Below are 20,195 nucleotides of genomic sequence, written 5' to 3' on the forward strand. Positions count from 1 at the left end.
GAACTGTTGGTCTGTACTGCATTTGAACCGAACTGCTAAATTGTGTTTGTTTCCTCCTGAAAACATCAAGGGGTATCTTCCCATGCTTAAATATAGATCTCCTCCTTTCCTCTTTTTTCCCTTTCTGCTGGTTAACTGGGAAGCTTAACACCTGAAGGCTGGTGTGAAATTGTGCAGGGGATGTGAAATTCTCACAGGACTGTGGAAATCAGAGGGGGAGGGTTTGGAGTGCAATTTAGCTGGCAACATAAAAAAAGGGACGCCTCGCTGCCTCACTCTGGCCTTTTAAGTTCTGGGCTTCAACAAGGAACAAGAAAGCGTTCAGAGCTGGCTGCCTGTGTCTTTGAAACACCGCTGAGATTTTATGAAATGTGATTTTATTCCCTGGGGGAAGGAGAATATGAAATCGTGCAGCAGGATGCCCAGGCTGCCTCTCCCTCCCCCCCCCCCCCCCGTTACAACTCTCTGTGGCAACACTGACACAGCAAAATTGAACAAGGCTCAAAGGCACACCGGCACATCACAGGAAGCAAATCACAGGGCATACTCTCAAAAGCCTCCTCCTGAAATTTGTTCTCACTGCCCCCATGGATAACCATGATAAAATATATGTATGAGCACACAGAAGACAGGGAGCCCCAATTCCATATGCAGCATCCCTCTGTTTTACTTGGTTGTTTCAGTTTAATATTCTAAGATCTAGAGAGTGTGTGTGTCAATGCACACAATTTAAAAATCAAGGCAAAGAAAAATATATGCTAAAAATTCAGCCTCATATTTGGAAGTGTAATCCTCCCATGCCAATAGCTGGCCCAAACAATAAAATATTACAGTCCTCCTCAGAGTATTTGGGTGGAAAGGAGGCGGCATCAGAGGGGAGCCACAGAAAATTCCTCTCTGTGCGGGCTCTGTTTCCCTAAGGATATTTAGCTATCACCCCCCCCCCCCAATCCCTTTTAATCCAATACATAATAAATGTGTTCAGAAGTGGTATTTTTGGGATTTTTCTTAAATCTGCACCGAGTTCACCAGACAAGATCTTGTTCATATGACATTCCAATTACATTGCCCAATTGCATAGCCCATGTTGAAATCCAGGTGCAACTACATTCTCTATTTATTAGCTTCCGCTCAGAAGGCCTCTTCTATTGTGGAGGTTCCCCTTTCTAAGATGCACAACACCTTACAGTCTATAAATGCATAGGGAACTTGGACAGTGAATTAACAGTCTCCCAGAACCATAAAATTGTAGAGTTGGAAGGGACCATGAGGAACATTAAGTCCAACACCCTGCAATGCAGGGAAATTTTGCCCAATGTGGTACTCGAACCCACAACCCTGAGATCGCCAGAGTCTCATGATCTACCAACTGAACTATCACAGGTCAACATAGAAATTTCTCAAACGCCTTTACAGACAAAAGGAAACCAAGGCTTGGTTGGCCCTTTGAAAGGCATGCACAGAAAACTGTACAACTATTTTAAGACGTGACCAAACATGTCTGGGGTCAATGCTAGTCTAGCCCAGTAGCCGTTTTCTTCAGCCTTGAACACTCACAAAGATCTCTGTAACCCAAAGATTGAGCCCTTGATAAGGTAAAAGCTTTTGTTGTTGTTTAGTCGAGTCCGACTCTTTGTGACCTCTGTTGCTACATATTTCTCATTCTGGGAGCCCAATGTGACTTTTACTGTGACAATAGCTATAATGTAATAATAAAGCCCAGCCCAGCCTGACAGCTTAGGTACTGGAGGTAGTTGTGTTCTTGGCTATCAGCAGCTGATAGACAGATTTGCAACATTTAAAGAGATTCTGCTTCTGGCTGTTCACTGTCCCAGTTCATTGCCAGGAGTGGCTTACACTGGCACATTAAAAAACAAAAACTCAGGGTCATTAAGGACATTTTGAATTTTCAGTTTCTTTCCCACTATTTCTTTTCTTTTGGTGGTCACAAGTCTCCAGGAGATTGCACATTCCAGCAGATTGTGTGTGCTACTCTGACTGTCCCCGTCCCTCCCTCGCAAAGCAGAAGAAATATGGTGCAGCTCTGGAAGGGACTGAGAACTAGCTCTGAGGAGCAGGGGAAAGGACCAGGACTCACCGAGGTCTGAATGAATCCAGAGTGATAACAGTGTGTCCTTGCAGCAGCAGCTGTGACACAGCTTTGCACTCCGGCTGCAGGAAACATTCACTTCCAGGAGTCTGGAGGGAGATTTATTACACACCTGCAGTCCTCACCCCTCCTGCCCGGCCATAAGGAATCGCACCAAGCACCATCCAGCCTGCCAGAGCCCCCCAGGTAGCTTACCTGTAAAGACTCTTCTTCCTTGATCAGCTCTTTGTGAGGGAACAAGTCCTTGGCCTGGATGTATTCCAGACTGGGCGGGCCTTCTTCACCCTGGATGCCAAACACAAGAGCAAATGCTCAGAGGGGCACAGGACATTTGCCCAAACGCCACGGGATGCACATCCCAAACACAACACAGATACACCCCTTGCACACTTCCTCCTACACTGTCACACTTTGCCTCTCCCCTGCAAAAAAACCCAACAAGCCAAAAACAATCTTTCTTTTGCCTACATACAGCATGTAACTTTGCAAGAACACAAAACGACACCGATTTCCTGTGCAGGGATGAGCCAAAGAAGAGGACAGGCAGGGTCCATACTGTGGGGAGGCTTATAATACTGACACACTGATACTGAACCATCTGCTATAGTCCAGGACTCAGAATACATGGGAATAACCCTTTCTGCTGCCCCCAATTCTGCCCAGGGTGAAATTTATTTATTTTTTACTCAGTAGATTTATGCAGCACCAGATTTTTAAAACATCCATTAATATTCTCTAAAATGTATCCTAAAATATGGTATAGAATAAAACATAATCAGTTTGGGGGCAAACAGCTGACAATACAACCACTCACAATCCAGTTAGCAACCACTACAAATCAGAGTAAGACCCCTTGCCCCCTTGCCCAGGAATAGGCTGGTCAGCACAAAAATTCCAAAAATGTAGAGGAGGAAACATTCCTAATTCCTTTGTATAGAAGCACTGTCCTTGCGTTCCATCACAAGCCAGTGTGTGTTTCCCAAGATATGGACCGGATCTAGATCCCACCTCCTAAACTAAGCACACCCCTGTTTTAAAACCAAGCAGGGAGATGTCTCTCTTAAAAATAAGACCTCTCCTGATTTCCCTCTGCAGTCTGGATAGCTTCTGTTCAACTCCCAGGCTCATCTCAGTATCCCAGCATTCTTAGAATCAAATTCTGCATGCAGTCTCTAAAAATTCTCCAGCCCCATCTTCACTAAATCAGTTTGAAAGTGGCCCAGGGAATCTGGGACGAAGTTATGTGCAGATGCTGAGAATTGTCTGAAAAAAAATCACGAGTTATAAGAAGAAAAAGCCAGGTCATAGAATCATAGAGTTGGAAGAGACCACAAGGGCCAGGTCAAATAAGTCCAGTGTTCCCCCCCCCCCATGCAGTGGTCAGCAAGACACTTTGGGGGAGGCCATCAACAGGGAACAAAGGCAAGGGTCACCTGCAACTGGAATCCTGCAGCAGAATGCCTCTGAACATGGAGGCTCCACAAAGCCACTGTGATCAACAGAAACACAACAGCCTCAGACTCTCAGTGCAAAGCAATGACCATTAAACAGCTTAGAGATCATAATAATTCATTAAGCAATATATAAATCCTGTCAAGTAAATAAATGAAATAAAGATTGCTGTGTAGTTAAGCCCCCCCCCCCCTTTTCAAGGTATCTACCCATAAATTATCTGCACAAAAGAAATGGGGAATTAAGCATTTTCTGAACAATAAATAATTTTTCCACATTCTCTTGAGAGAAGGGACCCCTCTTCTATTTTAAACCCATTTTTTACACAAAGGATGCCCACGTCTTTAAGTGTCAGGAACTACCAGAAGAGGAAAATATTTCAAATTCCTAGGAACCAGCATAAATTCTTGTAAGAAATGAAGAAACAGGGCGAAGTGGGCTTTCCGGTCCTGAGGTTAGCTTACTTTTTTTTAAGTTAGAAATGACCTTGTCAATGCCAGTACAACTCCCTCTTCACATCATATACTTAAAGCACCTTTATACCCCTTTAACAGTCATAGCTTCCTGCCAAAGAAGCCTGGGAACTGTAGTTTGTTAAGGGTGCTGAAAGTTGTCACAGAGCTACAATTCCCAGCCATTATCAGTCGTAAAAGTTAATTTTCACTCTGAAAGGCCATCAGACAGAAATGGAGGGTATTTCTCCCCACCCTTTCTATCTGATCTTTTCCCGATTGTGTTTTGTTCCCTCATCTCAACTGGAAGCATAAGAAGAATCTGAAGAAAGCAGGAGGGTGATCCAACTTCTTCCCCAGAAACCAATAAACCAAGGCATCTTACATAGTTGCACATAGCTAAGCTATGAAATTTGCTCCCACGTGATGTAGTCATAGCCACCAGCTTTGATGGCTTTAAAAGGGAGATAACACAAATCCATGGTGGATAAGGCTGTCAAGGCTACTCACCATGATGGCTTTGTTCTGCCGTCAATGTCTGAGTTGGTAGAACTCTGAATGCTAGTTGCTGAGGAACATGAGTGTAGATAGCACTGCTGCCCACACGTCCTGCTGGTGGGCTTCACAATGGGGCATCTTGTTGGCCACTGTGAGAACAGGATGCTGGACTAGATTGACCCCCTCTGGTCTGATCCCAGCAGCCAGGTTTTTCTTATATTATCTCATGATCTGGGCCTGGCTGGCGCATGTACACATCACAGTTTCAAAGCTTGGACTGGGAGGGTCATGGACACTGTACTGAGTTTTCAGACCTAGCACTGAGCCTATTAAAATGTTGGGAAGGGACCAGAGCTCAGAGGCAGAACATGCACTTTGCATTTGGAAGGTCTCAGGTTCTATGGCCATTTTACAGATATAAGGCAGCAGGCCAGGATGAACCTCTGCTAGGGACTTTGGGGAGCCACTGATAGTCAGAAAAGGCATACTGGCCTAGATCAGGTTCCCCCAACCTGGTGCTCTCCAGAAGCTGTTAGACTACAATTCCCAGTAGCCCCAGCTAGCATGATGAAGGTTGGTTGGAGCAGATGGGATTTGTAGTCCAAAACTGCAGGTCGGGAGAAGCTGAAATTGTGGACCACTAACCTGACTCTGAATATAGCAGCTTTCTGTGTTCATGGGAGCATTTTCATCCTGATGTATACCAGGATGGTCTGGCACATAAAGGCAGTTATCATATGTTCACATATTTCAATACTATTGGTCAAATCTAGAATCCACCCGCCTACAGTAATACTCAAGGAGACTGCAGTGAAACTAGTTTTAATTAAAACGGGAGAAGCTTTTTAATGATGTGAAAGCCTTGTGAAGTTGAAGCATTTCTCCCACCCACCCAAAAATGTTTTGGCCCCATGACAAAAATCCATTTTAAGCTCAGGAGATATTGATTCTGGATGCCCCAACATCTGATCCAATTAGACATACAGCCTTACCTATTCTTGATCTACTAAATGACTGTGGTCTGCCTTCAGACACTGACAAAGACCAGAATTTCTAGGATGCATTAAAACAATTTCTTCCCTTGAAAAATGACATCATCCCTCATTGGAAATTCAGCACTGAGACATTCAAGTTCACCAGGCTCTTCTAAATATACCAAACTAGGTTTTGCTTGCTTTCAAACTTCACAATATGAGCTGTTTCACCTATTATCAAGCACACATTTTATCTTCCCCCGAGAAGGTGGTGGTGATTGGGCGGGGGGAGACGTTTAATAGGACAAGGAGAAAAATATTTTAGGGAAGCTAGTTAACAGTTTCTTCAGAGGCAACTTCAATCAGGGGCTGAGCATTCACTGTTTCCCAGAGAGATACTGTTCTTCAAATTAGATACCTGGAAAATGACTTCTTCTTTTTTTGCTAGTCTAAAAAAAGACAGGGCTGTGTATGTAGCCCATGATAAATATAGGCCAAGATGGAGCTATTACCTCCTCAGTCTGGAGGCTGAGGAGGCAGTCTCTGAAGTTTCTCCCATGCTCTGAACGAAGCTTTTAACAGGGTAGGAACTTATTTATTTCTTACATGTATATCCCACCTTTTCTTGCAAGGAGCTTGAGAAGGTGTACATGGTTCTCCCTCTCCTCATATAATCCCTACAACACATCTGTGTGGCAGGTTGGGTTGATCTGTGCGGTAGGTTGGGCTGATAGGCAGTGACTGGCCAAAGCCGCCCAGTAAGAGCTTCGTGGCCAAGTGGCAATTCGAATCCTGGTCTTCCAGGTCAGAGTCCAGCACTCTAAACACTGCACCTCACTGGTGTTCAAAGAGGTGCTCCCTGATGACAGCAGGGAATTCCAAGGGTGGGGTGAGAAGTGTATCATTCCCACCCCACCCCCTTCTTGTGCCAGCTTAAGGTGGGGAGCGAGCAGAGAGGAGAGTGTTGCTGCTACCTATAAATAAAAGCTTGTGTATTTGGCAGATGGGGCTGGTTGTCTCTGCTGTATTTCAGGTCCGCTAGTAGTTATTGCAGCCCCCATCTACGGTATTTATTGTTTTGGTTTATATTGACATTTAAGGATAACTTATCTATCTTTAACTGTGATTTCTGCATTTCAGGGGGTTAAACTAGATGGCCTTTGGGTCCCTTCCAACTCTACAATTCTACGACTCCATGTTTTCTGCTGCACTAAAATATGGAACTTTTATTTTACCTTATTTGTGTTTTTTTTCAGATGCTGTAAACCCCTCAGCGGCTTCTTTAAAGTACAAAGCAGTATAAAAATTAGCTAAATAAGGAAATATCGTTTCTGAGTCAGAATAATTTTTCCCACAACCAAGCGTCAAATAATCCTTGGTGCCATTCATGGTCATTGTGCACACATGAGCCAGAAGAAGACAGAGGGTGGTTGTCATGTACCATGTACCTGCGGTCATGTTCAATGGGGCAGCATACAATTTGGAGAGGATGCCCAGTTATGAAATTCATGCATAAGTCATTCCATGATAGCAGGGGGAAGGTGGTCTATGCACCCATATAGGACCTGGCAAGCAATCTTGGTCTCAGTGGTGAGTAGCGCTTTGCCCTGACTATAACAGCAAAATCTGAACATGGATAGTAATATCAATGGGAATTCAGCTTATCCCCACAAATTAAAGACTCTGGGATCCAAAATGAAATCTGTGACATACATCTTTATAGACAGGCTTATAAAAAAATTAATCCACTGGCACAAACCACTGAATGGCTTTGGAAAAAAAGTAGCCTCAACATTTGCTTGCCAGTGCTAAGTGCAAAGTGCAATGTACGGAACAGCAAACATTGGCTGCTCCCGTAAACCAAACAGCCAGTGCTGTGTATTGGTAGTGTATTGAACTAGGACTTGGGAGAGACCAGGGCTCAAATCACCACTCGGCAAAAAAGTCCACTGGGCCTCTTGGGCATCTCAGCCTAACCTTGCTCACAGGGTTGTATGGGGATTAAATGAGGAGGGAGAATGTACACTACCTTGAGCAACTTGGGGAAGAGTGGGATATAGATGCAATACATGCAATTACACCCTCCCCCCCCCCAGCTTGCCCTTCCCCTATCCTTAGGAATTAGCGCTGGAATGACCCTCATCCCTGCTTGTCTCCATGCACACACCAGTGTCTGCCACAGGATGAATAGTGCTAGGCAACTGCCAACTATAGGTACATGTGCACATGCGCTCTCACAACATGGATCAAGGATATAACATTCTTCACCACCTCTTCCAAGAAGCTTTTGGTACAAACCCTTATTCTGCTCCCTAACACTGCCTTCACTAACCTAGTGTCCTCCAGTTGTTTTGAAATACACCAGCATCCTGCAACTGTGCTGGCAGAGGCCAATGGGAGCTGTAGCCCTGTATATCTGGAGGGCACTAAGTTGGGGAAAGTCCAAGCACACTTAGCTGATTTTGCTCACTTTGTCCCCGTTGTCCTTTCCCAAAGGCTGAAAATCATCTGTTATATTGAGAGCCTGCCTTTCTTCTATCACAGAACTCAAGGCAGTGCACAGAGGGAGGACGGAAGCTCAATAGTAGAGCATCTGCCTTGCATGCAGAAGGTCCCAAATTTAATCCCCAGCATCTGAAGATAGGATTAGTAGAGACTCCTGCCTGAAACTCTGGAGAGCTGCTGTCAGGCGGTATAGACAGCAGTGAGCTAGATGGACCAATGGTCTGATAATACAGCTTCCTATGCTCCTAGGCACCCCAGGTAGTCTCCCATCCAGGCCCTGATTCACACCAATATGTGCCTTCATGGACCATGTCCTGGGAAATTTAAGCTGCAAGCTTTTCAGGGGAAGGAAATGCCTTCTCCTCTCTCCCCTCCCCCCTGTTGTCTGTGTGCAACTATTTTCATAATATGCCAAGAGGCACATTGTGATTCACCTAATTCTGCACAGGCCCCCATGTCTGCAAGCACTTGACCCACTGGACTAACCTGTTATCATGTTTGCACACCTAACAGCCCTCCCCACATACACACACACACCTGCAAGGTACAGGCACCTGTGTGTGTGATAACAAAGCATCATTCAGTCACGACAACAACATGTAAAACTGCACAACATAGGAGCCAACTCCTAGGGGCCGTGGGGGCTTCGGTCCCAACAATAAAATATTTAAGGGGGGCCGGGCCTCCACAAAGTTGATGGGCATTCCCATTCAAATGGTGTGTGTGCACCACATCATGTGATCAATTACACAGGGCGGGGCTTGCCTCGGCCCCTACAATATTTTACTCAAGTTAGCACCCCTGCTGCACAACTTGTACTGCATGATACTACATGGGGATAACTGGCTTCTGAGCCACCATACACACCCACCCCCTGGGCTGGCTTCACATTCTACTCTTCTCGGGGACAATCTGTCCAAGTGACTTTCCATCAGAACTCCTTCAAGAGACAGCAGGCTGGAGGATGCACTCAGGGAGCCGGGAGGGAGGTTACTGTGCCGCCATGCTGAGTAACTGCATTTGGAGCTGCAGCCAGCTGCTGCTCATGAAGGGTGGGGAGTGGGAATCTCTTTCAGAGGACAGCAGAAGATGGGCGTGAAGCAGGCCGCCTTCTCATTTCCCCTCTGCAACCAAGCAGCAGTCAGTGTGAGCCTCTCCTGGTATCAATCAACATGAAGAGGGGGATTCTAAGGAGAAGACCGGTGTCTCAGCAAGCCAGGCCCCCTCAACAGCCACCATGTGGCTATGACCTAGAGATAAGTACAAAGCATGAGTACCCACAACCACCAGAAAGAGAGATTTACTCTTGCTGGGTGGATGCACCGCTCAGGCAGGAAATCAAACTTCTGCCTGCCTGCATCTTTGACCCCCTATTGCTTTGCTCAGCGGGGGGCAGGGGGGTGTCTATGCAACCATTTTGCAACCCCAGTTGGAACAGTGACCTCTAACCTCCAGCTGAGGATGAGGTAAATGCTGGGGGGGGGGGGGAAGCCCACCGGATCAAGGTGAGAGTGAAGAATTGAAGGTGGGATAGCAGAGCCACTCCCCAAGTACTAGGCTGAGAGAGAGCTGTACGGAAAGGCCAGATGCTTTCAGACAAGCAGTTCACAAGATGCTCCATTTCCAGACACCTCCTACCCCTCCCGCCTGCCCCCCCCCCAATATCAGACACGAAGAGAAAAATCCAGACTGACAAGCAGCCTTGCAGGTAGGCAGACAGAACGGAGAATAAAAGGGGTGGGGGCGGGGAAAGAGACCCACTTACAAAGCAGTTGAGCATGGAGCATGAGACACGGCCCGGTAGAGTCATGGTCGCTTCCCGGGGAGGTCGCCGGCTGGGGGGCAGGCAAGTGGCATCGCTTCCCCCTGCCCCCCTAACGACTCAGGCAGGCGGGCAGGCGCGCCAAGACATGCAAAGGGCTAGAGCATCTCTGCCGCCGCTGCTGCCAGAGCAGGTGCGCTGGCTGCTTCAGTGGCTGCTGACAATGGAGGGGAGGGGAGGGAAGGAGGAGAAGGAGGAGGAGGAGGAGGGAGAGAGACTCCACCTCTCTCCGATAGAAGCCAGAGGAGGCTCTGCCATGCCAGGGGACTCCCTGACAGCCAAGCACAGAAAATGGAGTCCCTTACAGCAGGGTTCTGGGCTCGGCAACCCTTGCCCGCCCCCTTTGTCCTGGGACTACAGGGGCGGAAAGGAAAGGGGCCAAGAGGCATGTGCGGGAATGCACAGGGAACAATAGCAGCAGCGGCAGTGGCAGCCTGGCTTTGTGTGTTCCGGCAGGAGAAAGACCCGGCCAGGATTCCGCTCGGAGCTCACGTCCAGTCCATGCAGGATAGCCAAGCAGCAGGAGAGCAGAAAAGGGGCATGCCGCTGCCGTGCCTGCCAGCTCTGCTGCACGGCTACCCGGGGCCTGCAGTCTCCTCTGGCTAGGATCCAAAGACTACATGGTTGACATCTCAGGAAGACGCACACCTCGCAATAAGGCACAACAACACAAGAGACTCAGGCCAAAGCGAGGCAAGGAGGGAGTGTGCTTAGACCTCGTTCTGGCCCCAAAGGAGCTGCCCTCTTCAGCACCCAAGGGAGGCTGGGCAACAAAGTCAGCACAAAATGGGTGGGGGAATTCCCCAGGGATCACTGCACTGATTGCAGGAGAAGCGGGGTTCTCTGGACAGGTGGTGGAAACTGAGGGGACCGCTGCCCAAGCCACAAGGGGCCACAAGGGGAATCTTATTTTGTCACAAGCTAGGGGGGAAAGCAGTAGCTTTTGTGGGGGTGAGAGCACAAGAGAGAGAGCAAGCGGGGTGTAGAGGTTTGAGTGTTGGATTAGGACCTGGGAGATCAGGGTTCAAATTCCCACTCAGCCATGAAGCTCAATGGGGGTGACCTGCCACTCAGCCTAACCAACCTCACAGGGTTGTTATGGGGATTAAATGGGGAGGGGGGAAATCAAGTAAGTCACCTTGAGCTCCATGGAGAAAACGGTAGGATAAAAATGCAATGATAAATAAAACAAACAAATAACTGCTCGCTTAATCTATGAACACTGCCAGGGGGTGGGGGGTGGGATTTCTGAACTAACAAAGCCACATTCTGTGAGAGGGTGACAAACCACCTTAAGCTCCTCAGTCAGATGCTCAGGAGTAGATGCCTCTCCCATTTCTGGAGAACAACATGCTATACCATCCTCTTCTTAAATATATTGGTATGATGAGCCCTCAACACACACTGTCAGCAATCAAGTAGGTTATAACTATAAAACATCTAAAAATACCCCAAATAAAGGAAAAAAGCCAGGCAAAATATAAACCCCACCTATTCAAAGATTAACTCTGCCCAAACTGAAAGGCACCACAATTCTTCTGCATGGGGCAATCTGGGGGACAGTGATTCTATTGCAGCCTACCTTAGCGGCAATCGGTTAAATGCTGAATAATGGTAGAACTTGGGCAGAAGATCAAGATGTTGCTAAGCAGCCTGAGTCCTCCGCTGACATAACTAGAGGACTATGTTGGTCCTGCCTTGTTATTTCGTCTCCAGGTCCCCTGCTAGATCAGGCATTGCTTACTTGGGAAGTAGGGTCCTGCTCCAGCACGAGGCAACGCAAGCCCAGTGCTGAGGACAAATCTAGGTGTTATGCAACAGTCCTATTTGCAGCTCTCTGCTTGCCTCTTTCAAGGTGGGAGTGGGGCATATATATGCAGGGGAAATGGGTTATTTAGAATCAAAGAACCGGAGAAGGGAATCTCCTCTAAGAACTGGAGAAGCACCTATCTGCTGGAGATGCTTCAGAGAATCCCCGAGAGTTAGTTATCCAGCCTTGAAGGTCTCCAACAAGGGAGAGAGCCCACCATTCCTCAAGCTGTTCTTACCAGGACAAGTGCTTGTCCTCTTCTCTGGGACAGCCTTTCAGGGGGTTGAAAATTATACTCAAGTTCCCTTCTCTGCCTACCCTCCTCCAGCCTGAACATTCCCAGTCACTTCAATCTTTCCCCCATCAGACTTATTTTCCATGCCAGTGACCTCCTTTCTTGCCCTCCTCTGAAGCGGTTCCAATTTGTCTCATTCGAACTCTTACCAGCCTACTGGTTCTCTCTGCAAACACTCCCACCCCCCAACTGCTTTTATTTCAGGTCCTGGAGCCTTGCCAGAGTGCAGGAGGAAACTGACTGGGAAGGGGGTGGCACTGGCCAGGGATCACAGCTGGGTCCAGGAAAGGTGAGGCTTCTATAAAACATCTCAGGGAACTTTAGGAACGTAAGGTAGACATGTCGTTTCACCTCAATTCACGTTTTACCTCACTAAAGAACCCTTGACAGAGGCTTCCTGCTTGAGGTGCCTGGATTGCTGTAAGCCGCCCTGAGATCTTGCAAGCAAAGAGTGGGCAAAGAATCATAATACCATCACAATTTAAAGCAACAACAAGCCAAAGCACAATGGAAAAAGAGCTCCCTTATGTCAGAGGTAACCGGGGCTTGTGCCTAGCAGTTGCTCAAATGCAATGAAACTAAACATACAGACATAAATCTTGACTTCCCTCCACCTAGATGTGGCTTCCTTTGTTTCTTTTCTTCTTTTCGCTGTCTTATCAATATTATTGTTGACTATTTCATGTTATACCCATTTCTTTTTAATTTTTTACTCTATAAGTTTCATTCATTGCATATTGATATATTCATTTTTATTACCGATATTCTGCCCCATAATGTTAATTTCAGTTTTGTCCAAATTTCCATATCACTTTTTACTTCAGTCCAGATTTTTTTGTAGTTATCCTCAAATAGATTTATATTTTTCATTGAACACACCCGTACTTCTAATTTGACCCTCCACCAGACAACAGCCAGCCTACATTGTCACCGGGGGCGGGGGACGACGACACATCACATACGTGTGCAGATGCCAATCCCCCATCTCATAAACCCTTCCATAGAAGAACTTGCATGGTGTGATGACACTTCTAGTGTGCTTCTTCTAGCTCCTCTACAGCTAGAAGAGATCAAGTCACTTGTCCTCACCACCTGCAGCCATCTCCACTCACCTGTGGCTCACAGAGGCCTTGAGACAGGGGTTGTTCCCAGCTTGGCTATCTGAACGCCAAACTATACCTGGCATCCATCAGGTAGATTGCCCTTGAGTGGTGGGTTCCTTCATCACAAACAGCCAGCATTGATCTGGACTGGTACTCTATAGGGGATGGGGAGGGCTTTAATCCCTCCCCTCCCACCTGCCATTTATTCTAATGGGAGCTCCCCAGCTGCAAATAGCAGGCACAGGAGCCCCTTCAGGACTGAGAGCAGAAAGCAAAGGTTAAAGCCCTTTCTTCCTCCACATGCTAGGGTCTGATCTAGAATTCCTAATCACCCCAACTTTATTGGAAAGAATACACCTCCAATAAAAGGTAGACCACGGGATTAACATCATACGTAGCTTGGAACAGAAGATCTGAAGATGCCAAGAGCCTTACCTTGGGACTTTATCTCTGAAAAACCTGTTCTATTCCCCTCCTGCCTGTGATCTCAGGACAGTAACAATTTTCATTTTTTATTTCATTTAAAAGCATTCATAAACCACTTAATAGTTGAAAATGTTCTAAGTAGTATACAATGTAAAAAACCAACAATATCACTAAAACACACAGTAAAAACCAATAAAACAATAATATAAAAGTGTATTTTTTAAAAAACAAAACCAGGAATTCAAGGGATTCGAACACATAAAAACAGGGTCCGATCGTACGGGTCAGGGAATAGCAGCAAAGAAGCCTGCACATCTGCTTCTAGCTGGCCTAAGAATAGAAGAATTATTATTGGCTAGGCACTTATAGAGAAGGGCTGTACCAGGATAGAAAATGAGTCTTGCCCACAAGCTGACAGTCTAGGGTCCTCCTTCTAAAGGCCTTGGGCAGAGAGCTGTCCCTCCCAAGCCCTCTACTCGCCAGCCCCTGGTCTCTCCTTACATCTTGTCTTAAAAAGACAATCAAGCAAGGGGGGGGGTGTCATTTTTATGTGGAGAGAAGCATGCTGGCAGTGGGCAGAACAAAGGTGGCAATGGGTGGGGCCAACCCTCTCCCCCCCCCCCAAGACATGTGAACTGATCACTTGCAAGGGACTTTTCTTTCCCCTTTTTCTTTCCTCTCTCCACTCAGTTCAGCTTCTCCCCACCACACAGACATTCCCTCTGGACTCCAGCCACATGAAACCAGGTAGAGACTGACCTGCCCTTCCTGCCCCCCAAGCTCTTTAAAGAGGAATCATGTCCCTCTATAAATGACTGCTGCAAGAAAGCTGGGCAAGACCTTCCTATGCAAAGAGAAGCATCCTACAGCTGCCTCCATTCTGAAGCACTTGATCTCGGATCAGCTTCTCCTTAGCCCTCTGCACAGCATTTCTGCATCCTTCAGCTCTTATTGCAAGAAGCCATACAGGCACAGAACCGGCAGCCTCCAGCCACCACCAGAGTGAACCTCAAAACAAATCTGCAGCAGGGTGAGATGGAGACAAGGTAGAACAGAAAGCCCACTCACCATGGTCGTTCTCCAGATGTCGGTTCTCTCTCCGGAGCTGCTGAAGATCCACCTATATTTTTGAGAAAAGGAAGCCTGTGTAGGAACTGGATGTGTTGGCTGCAACCAGAAGCAATGGTGGCTTGGGCCTGCTATTACAAAGGCCTCCTTCATATGCTCCTTAACACAAAAACACCAAGTGCCAAACCGTGTGAATGCGAAGAGGCTGGCAAGGAGCACTGCACCCAGACTCAAAGTACCAAAGCTTCCTCAGAAAGCACACAAGGAGAGTGAATGTCTATCCTGGAACCCTCACCCCCGCCACCGTTTTACAATCCATGTAGAAGAAAGTCCACATATTAGCCTATCTTCCTAGCAGGTGCTTCCGGTATGGAAACGTGACATTGCAGGCCCAGATAAGCAACATTAGAGGAATCTTGAGGGTGCCTTGGAGCAAAGAGAAGATCACTGTCCACTATAGAATGCATTTTGTGTGCCTTTTGTATATGTAAAAGCTTTGGTCTCAATCTGATGTGATGAAGAGGTGCTTCCCAGGTCACTCTAACCCAGTGGTTTCCAAAGCAGGCAATAAGATTACCTAAAATGCTAAGAGGAGGGAATGTGGCGCTGGAGGTTTATTTGACTATCAGACTTTGAAAAGCTGGTAACACTGAATCAGGTTCATCAGTTTGGTTGAATTGATTAAACAAAATAGTTTTAAATGCATTTTCAATAAATGTGCAATGAATTGTTTTGAATGTTATTGCATCATTCTCTTCCTTAGCAGGTTGTGCAAACCCATTAGGTTTATGAAATCAAGGGGGCAGTGGCCCCAAAAAGTTTGGGAACCACTGCCCCTAGCCCTTGACTGCCCAATGCTTGCTCAGCCAGTCTTGCCATCCAGGCTACTAACAACTAGGATTTAAGGGGGAACAATCCTAGTCTTCCATATCTGCATAGCAAAGCCCTGCCCAATCTGGGAGGGCGATTTGGACTGCAAAACACCGGGTGGACACCACAGCAAGCAAGGCTTTTATACAAATTAAGCCAAGAATGGAAATTCTATTAGCAGGGAAAATACAGTCTGTTATGTGCAGACCTGGAGTAACCTTGTGAGAAATATTGATTCTCTTTTCAAGATACTTGGCACTCAACATCTGCTTTTTGGTCACGACTGATGTGAGTCACAGTCCAAGGCATTTGAGAGAGAACTAGCTAGGAAAGGGTAGCGCTGCGGGGTTGTTTTACTATCATGGAAATTGTTTCATACTTGACCAGTTCAAGTATGGGGCTGGGAGGATTCTACCTCCACATCCATTTTTTAAATCATCTTGAATTGTTATTACATTTGGTATCAAAATATTTATTGGTTGATTTAAAAGCATTTGTAAACTGCTTTACAGTGGTACCTCGGGTTAAGTACTTAATTCGTTCCAGAGGTCCGTTCTTAACCTGAAACTGTTCTTAACCTGAAGCACCACTTTAGCTAATGGGGCCTCCAGCTGCCGCCGCGCCGCCAGAGCACGATCTCTGTTCTCATCCTGAAGCAAAGTTCTTAACCCGAAGTACTATTTCTGGGTTAGCGGAGTCTGTAACCTGAAGCGTCTGTAACCTGAAGCGTATGTAACCCAAGGTACCACTGTATATATTTAAAATTTCCAAGCAGAACCTCCTGCAGCCAATTGGAAGCCGCAGAAGCCCCGTCTGATGTTTGGCTTCCAAAGGAACATTCGAAAACTGGAACAGTCACTTCTGGGTTTCAATCATTCGGGAGCCAAAACGTTCAAGAACTCAGCTATTCGAAAACCAAGGTACAACTGTTTTTAAAATAATGATACAACCTTAAAAAAAAACCCAGAAATTTATCCAAGGAAAGGCTGGGCTACAGAAAAATAGCAACATGAAAGAAAATTTCTTCAAATGATGCAAAACATGGAATTCATGGCCACCACAATGTGCAGAGATGGCTGCCTTGTGAGGTTGTATGAAAATAAGATTAATTCATGGACAGGGCGACAACTATCACTTGCCAATGACTAAACTGAACCCCATTCAGAGGCAGTCTATCTATGAATACAGGCTGCTGCAAGAGCAACTTGTCTGATTACCCTGCCGATGAGTTTCTTGGAGGCATCTTATTGGCTGCTGTGGGACAAGAAGAGCTTTTGGTTTCATCCAGCTGCGGGGCTCTCTCTCTTATGTTCAAAGGGCTTTAGGCAAATTAGGGGAGATTTCCACAAAGGCTGTTAGTCATGGTATATATATGGATATATGTTCTGAGGAAGTGAATGTCTGACTACCAGTTTCTGGGGGCTAGGGAACAGTGAGGAAGGGCTTTTGCCTTCATGACTGTGGACTTGATAGAAGCATCTATTTGAAAGCAGGATGCTGGACAAGATGAAACATAGACTGGCCTTATCCAGCAGGGCTCTTCTTATGTTTTTAACATGCTGGGAAAAGAGGAAGCCTCCCAGCCTCCTAATCAATCACAGAGAGGCTGACTGGACCCATCTGACATATCAACCACACCCAACACCTTCTCCAAATATGTAGTCTCTACCTATTATGCAATGGTGTGTATGCATGTGTATGTCAGAGAAAGTGTATGAGCAGATTTCTTGTTTCATTTATAACTGGGTTCTGGCTCCCCTTTTTATAAAAATTACACTCTTCTTATCATTGCTGTAGTTTTCAAACATTTTGAAATGCAGCCTCTGGAATTGAGATGCATTTCACAAAAAAAGCACTTCTGATGGTGCCTGTGCCAGTTCCTGGATGTATTCAATTTACTGTAAGTCAGTGTTTCTCAAACTTGGGTCCCCAGCTGTTGCTGGCCTACAACATCCCTGACCATTGGTCCTGCTAACAACAGCACACTGCAACAGGCCAAATCAAATTTGACATAGTTCTGGCCTACATTTAGGTTATACAGTAAATGTAAACAGGGACTCAGGCACTTTCACCTATGCTATATGAACTCTCAAAGTGGTTGTGCAGGAAGCACAAAATTACTCCAACAAGGCAGCGTGTGGCTTGAAGGCACATGATGCAACCACCTTGTGAAAAGCTAAGCAGATCCAGGTCTGGTTGTTGCCTGGATGGGAGACTGCCTGGGAAACTGCTTTCTAACACCCCAAGATCAATTGTGGGGGGAAAATCAGATGTAAATGTAATAAATAAAAAACTGGCAGTGTAGTCATATTATGAGCATTAGCATTTTTATCCTGCTTTTCAGCCAAAAAAATCTCCTGCAGCAGTTTAGAAATATCAGTGAAGAGACAATCCCTGATCTTGGGCTAACAATCTGACAGACGCCCAGGTAGACATTGGGACAGGCATGCTTTTTCTGTGCAATTCCCCCTAATGGTGATGGAATGCAAGGCCCTGTCACTCTCAGGGGGGACTTGCTGTATTTGCATGCAAAATACATGGTGGAAAGGAACCTTCCACACTAGCCGCTCCAGGGTGGATGACAGGTTTTAATATTTTTTGTAAAGGAAAAATATTATCTTTGAGGAACAGAGATAGTACTGGACTGTCATATAAAGGAATCCACAGGACCCACAATGCAATCCGGGTCATGATTTTCCCAGGTTGAATCAGATGAATCCACTTTGGAATTTGAGTTTGGAAGATTACTCCCGCCTCCTTAGCCACAGATGAGGAAGGGGCCTGATGCAGCAGGTGTTTCAGCAAAGCCTGTAGAGAGGCCTTGAAGTTCCACATCTATCTCAGCCTGATAGAACGGTACATTGAATGGGATTACTCTGAACTAAGTGGATTTCCCAGCAGGATATTTCTTCTACCCTTAGCAATGATGAAGTTCAAATATTACCCCAAAAGATGAACCAATAATTGCTTGCCACTTAATGCCTAGTTTGAGGGAAATGGAGCTAATTTACAACATGCTAGGAGAAATTATACCTGGGTCTTTGTTCAGCAAATGCAGAAATGAAACGTAGAACTGAAGACATTAGCCATTAAAAGTACCTTGTAAAGTCTCAGTCTTCCTCGGTTCGCAGGCGTCCGATTGTACTGGAAACAGACATTTTCCTGAGGGAAGAAAAGTGAATGGAAATCAAGGGAGTGGGGAAGAATACCAAAGGACAACAACAGCTTTATCCTTGCAACTCCCTAATAAATCATGCCACACCAACTCCCTTCACTGTTGAAACACTCCACCTGGTTTGAGAAAAGAAGAGTCCAGCAAACTGGATGCCGTAAAGCTGCCCTGTGCTGAGCTAGATTATTATTATTTATTGAATTTATATACAGCCCTATACCCGGATGGGCCAATGGTCTCGCTCACTATAAAGCATCTTCTTAAATTCCTGGTTGATGCATTGGCACACACAAATCTCTCCCCAAGCAATTCAGTTACCACAAACATTCAAGCCAATCTGTCCATAACTTTACCAAAGTTAACCAAAAATAAAAATAAAATCAAGGAAGTTTAAATAAGAAACTGCAGAACCAAGAATAAGAAATCTGACATCATTTCTCACGAAAGAGTGGGTCAGATGATATTATAATTGAGGTTCCTTCCCTCTGCATCACAAAAGAGTTGCTGCTCATTTGAAGCTACATCAACTTTTTATGGTCATGCCTTGATGCTCCAGCAAACATTAAGGCCAAATAAAGATTTCACACCTACAACTTCCTCTGTCAGGATGTGTTTTGCCTGTTTGTTAAAAGTCCCATTTTACTGAGCTCTCGTTGCGTTATTTTCCCCCCAGTATACCATAATCAGTGTGTGAGTGCAATATGCAAAGCTTTCCAATTCCGTAAGAACAGAATCAGACCAAGGTTCAGCCTAGGCATATACAGTGGTACCTCGGGTTAACTACTTAATTCGTTCTAGAGGTCCGTTCTTAACCTGAAACTGTTCTTAACCTGAAGCACCACTTTAGCTAATAGGGCCTCCTGTTGCCACCGCGCCGCCGAAGCCCAATTTCTGTTCTTATCCTGAAGCAAAGTTCTTAACCTGAAGCACTATTTCTGGGTTAGTGGGGTGTGTAACCTGAAGCGTATGTAACCCGAGGTACCACTGTATTTTGTTTCTCTGTGACCAGTCAGATACTTCCAGGAAGTCTGGAAGCAGGGTATGAGGGAAACAGCCCTTTCCTGCTGTTGCTTCCCAAGAACTAGCATACAGTAAAAGACTCCCTCTAAACATGGAGGTTCCATACAGCCACTATGGCTAATTGCCATAAGCCAAGGGTGGAGAGCTTCAGGCCTGAGGCCAAATGAAGTCCTCTGACCCCTTGTGTTTGGTCCTCAGAACAGACCCCAGGTTGAACCCCTGCTTTGCACCCTTCTTTGAGTGTTTTTACCTGGCTGGAATGTTTCCTTGAACTCTGATCATGCTTGCCTGAATGGAAAGCAGAGAAGGGTGTGGGAGTGCAGAAACTAGCCTACTGCACAAAGGCAAAATCTGCATTCATTGCTCTGCTCACTTTTGCCTCTGGCCCTGCCCATCACTGGTATGCAGACCTCAAAAGGTTGTCCTGAAGGGAATGAGGCCCTGGGGTTGAAAATGCTGCACCCCATCTCTCCCATATCGACCTCTCTTCCTCCTTCAGCCTACACCCCCATGATCATTTTGGTTGTGCCTTTCTGCAGCTTTACCAGCTTCACAGTGTATTTTTATTTTTAATGTGGCTTGCCAGGGAGGGTTGTCAGGCTGCAGCCTAGAGATTCC

At 46.0% G+C, this 20,195-nt stretch overlaps 1 protein-coding gene across 3 annotated transcripts in view; it reads right to left on the minus strand.

The window, feature by feature from the left end:
• Positions 1 to 20,195, minus strand: part of MTMR4 (myotubularin related protein 4) — a 47,435-nt gene that overhangs the window by 20,858 nt on the left and 6,382 nt on the right. For 2 of the 3 annotated variants that reach the window (XM_083714364.1, XM_083714365.1), the window contains exons 2-4: positions 18,485 to 18,547; positions 14,516 to 14,567; positions 2,306 to 2,395 (exon numbers count right to left, since the gene is read on the minus strand). In XM_083714364.1, the coding sequence (XP_083570490.1) occupies positions 2,306 to 2,395; positions 14,516 to 14,518 (93 nt within the window). In that variant the 5' untranslated portion in view covers positions 14,519 to 14,567; positions 18,485 to 18,547. Of the gene's footprint in view, positions 1 to 2,305; positions 2,396 to 9,756; positions 9,974 to 14,515; positions 14,568 to 18,484; positions 18,548 to 20,195 lie in introns of those variants that run through there. The other variant, XM_083714363.1, reaches the window with a different exon arrangement.

This window comes from Podarcis gaigeae (genome assembly GCF_964106915.1).
Source record: "Podarcis gaigeae genome assembly, chromosome: 15".
Taxonomy (NCBI): Eukaryota; Metazoa; Chordata; class Lepidosauria; order Squamata; family Lacertidae; genus Podarcis; species Podarcis gaigeae.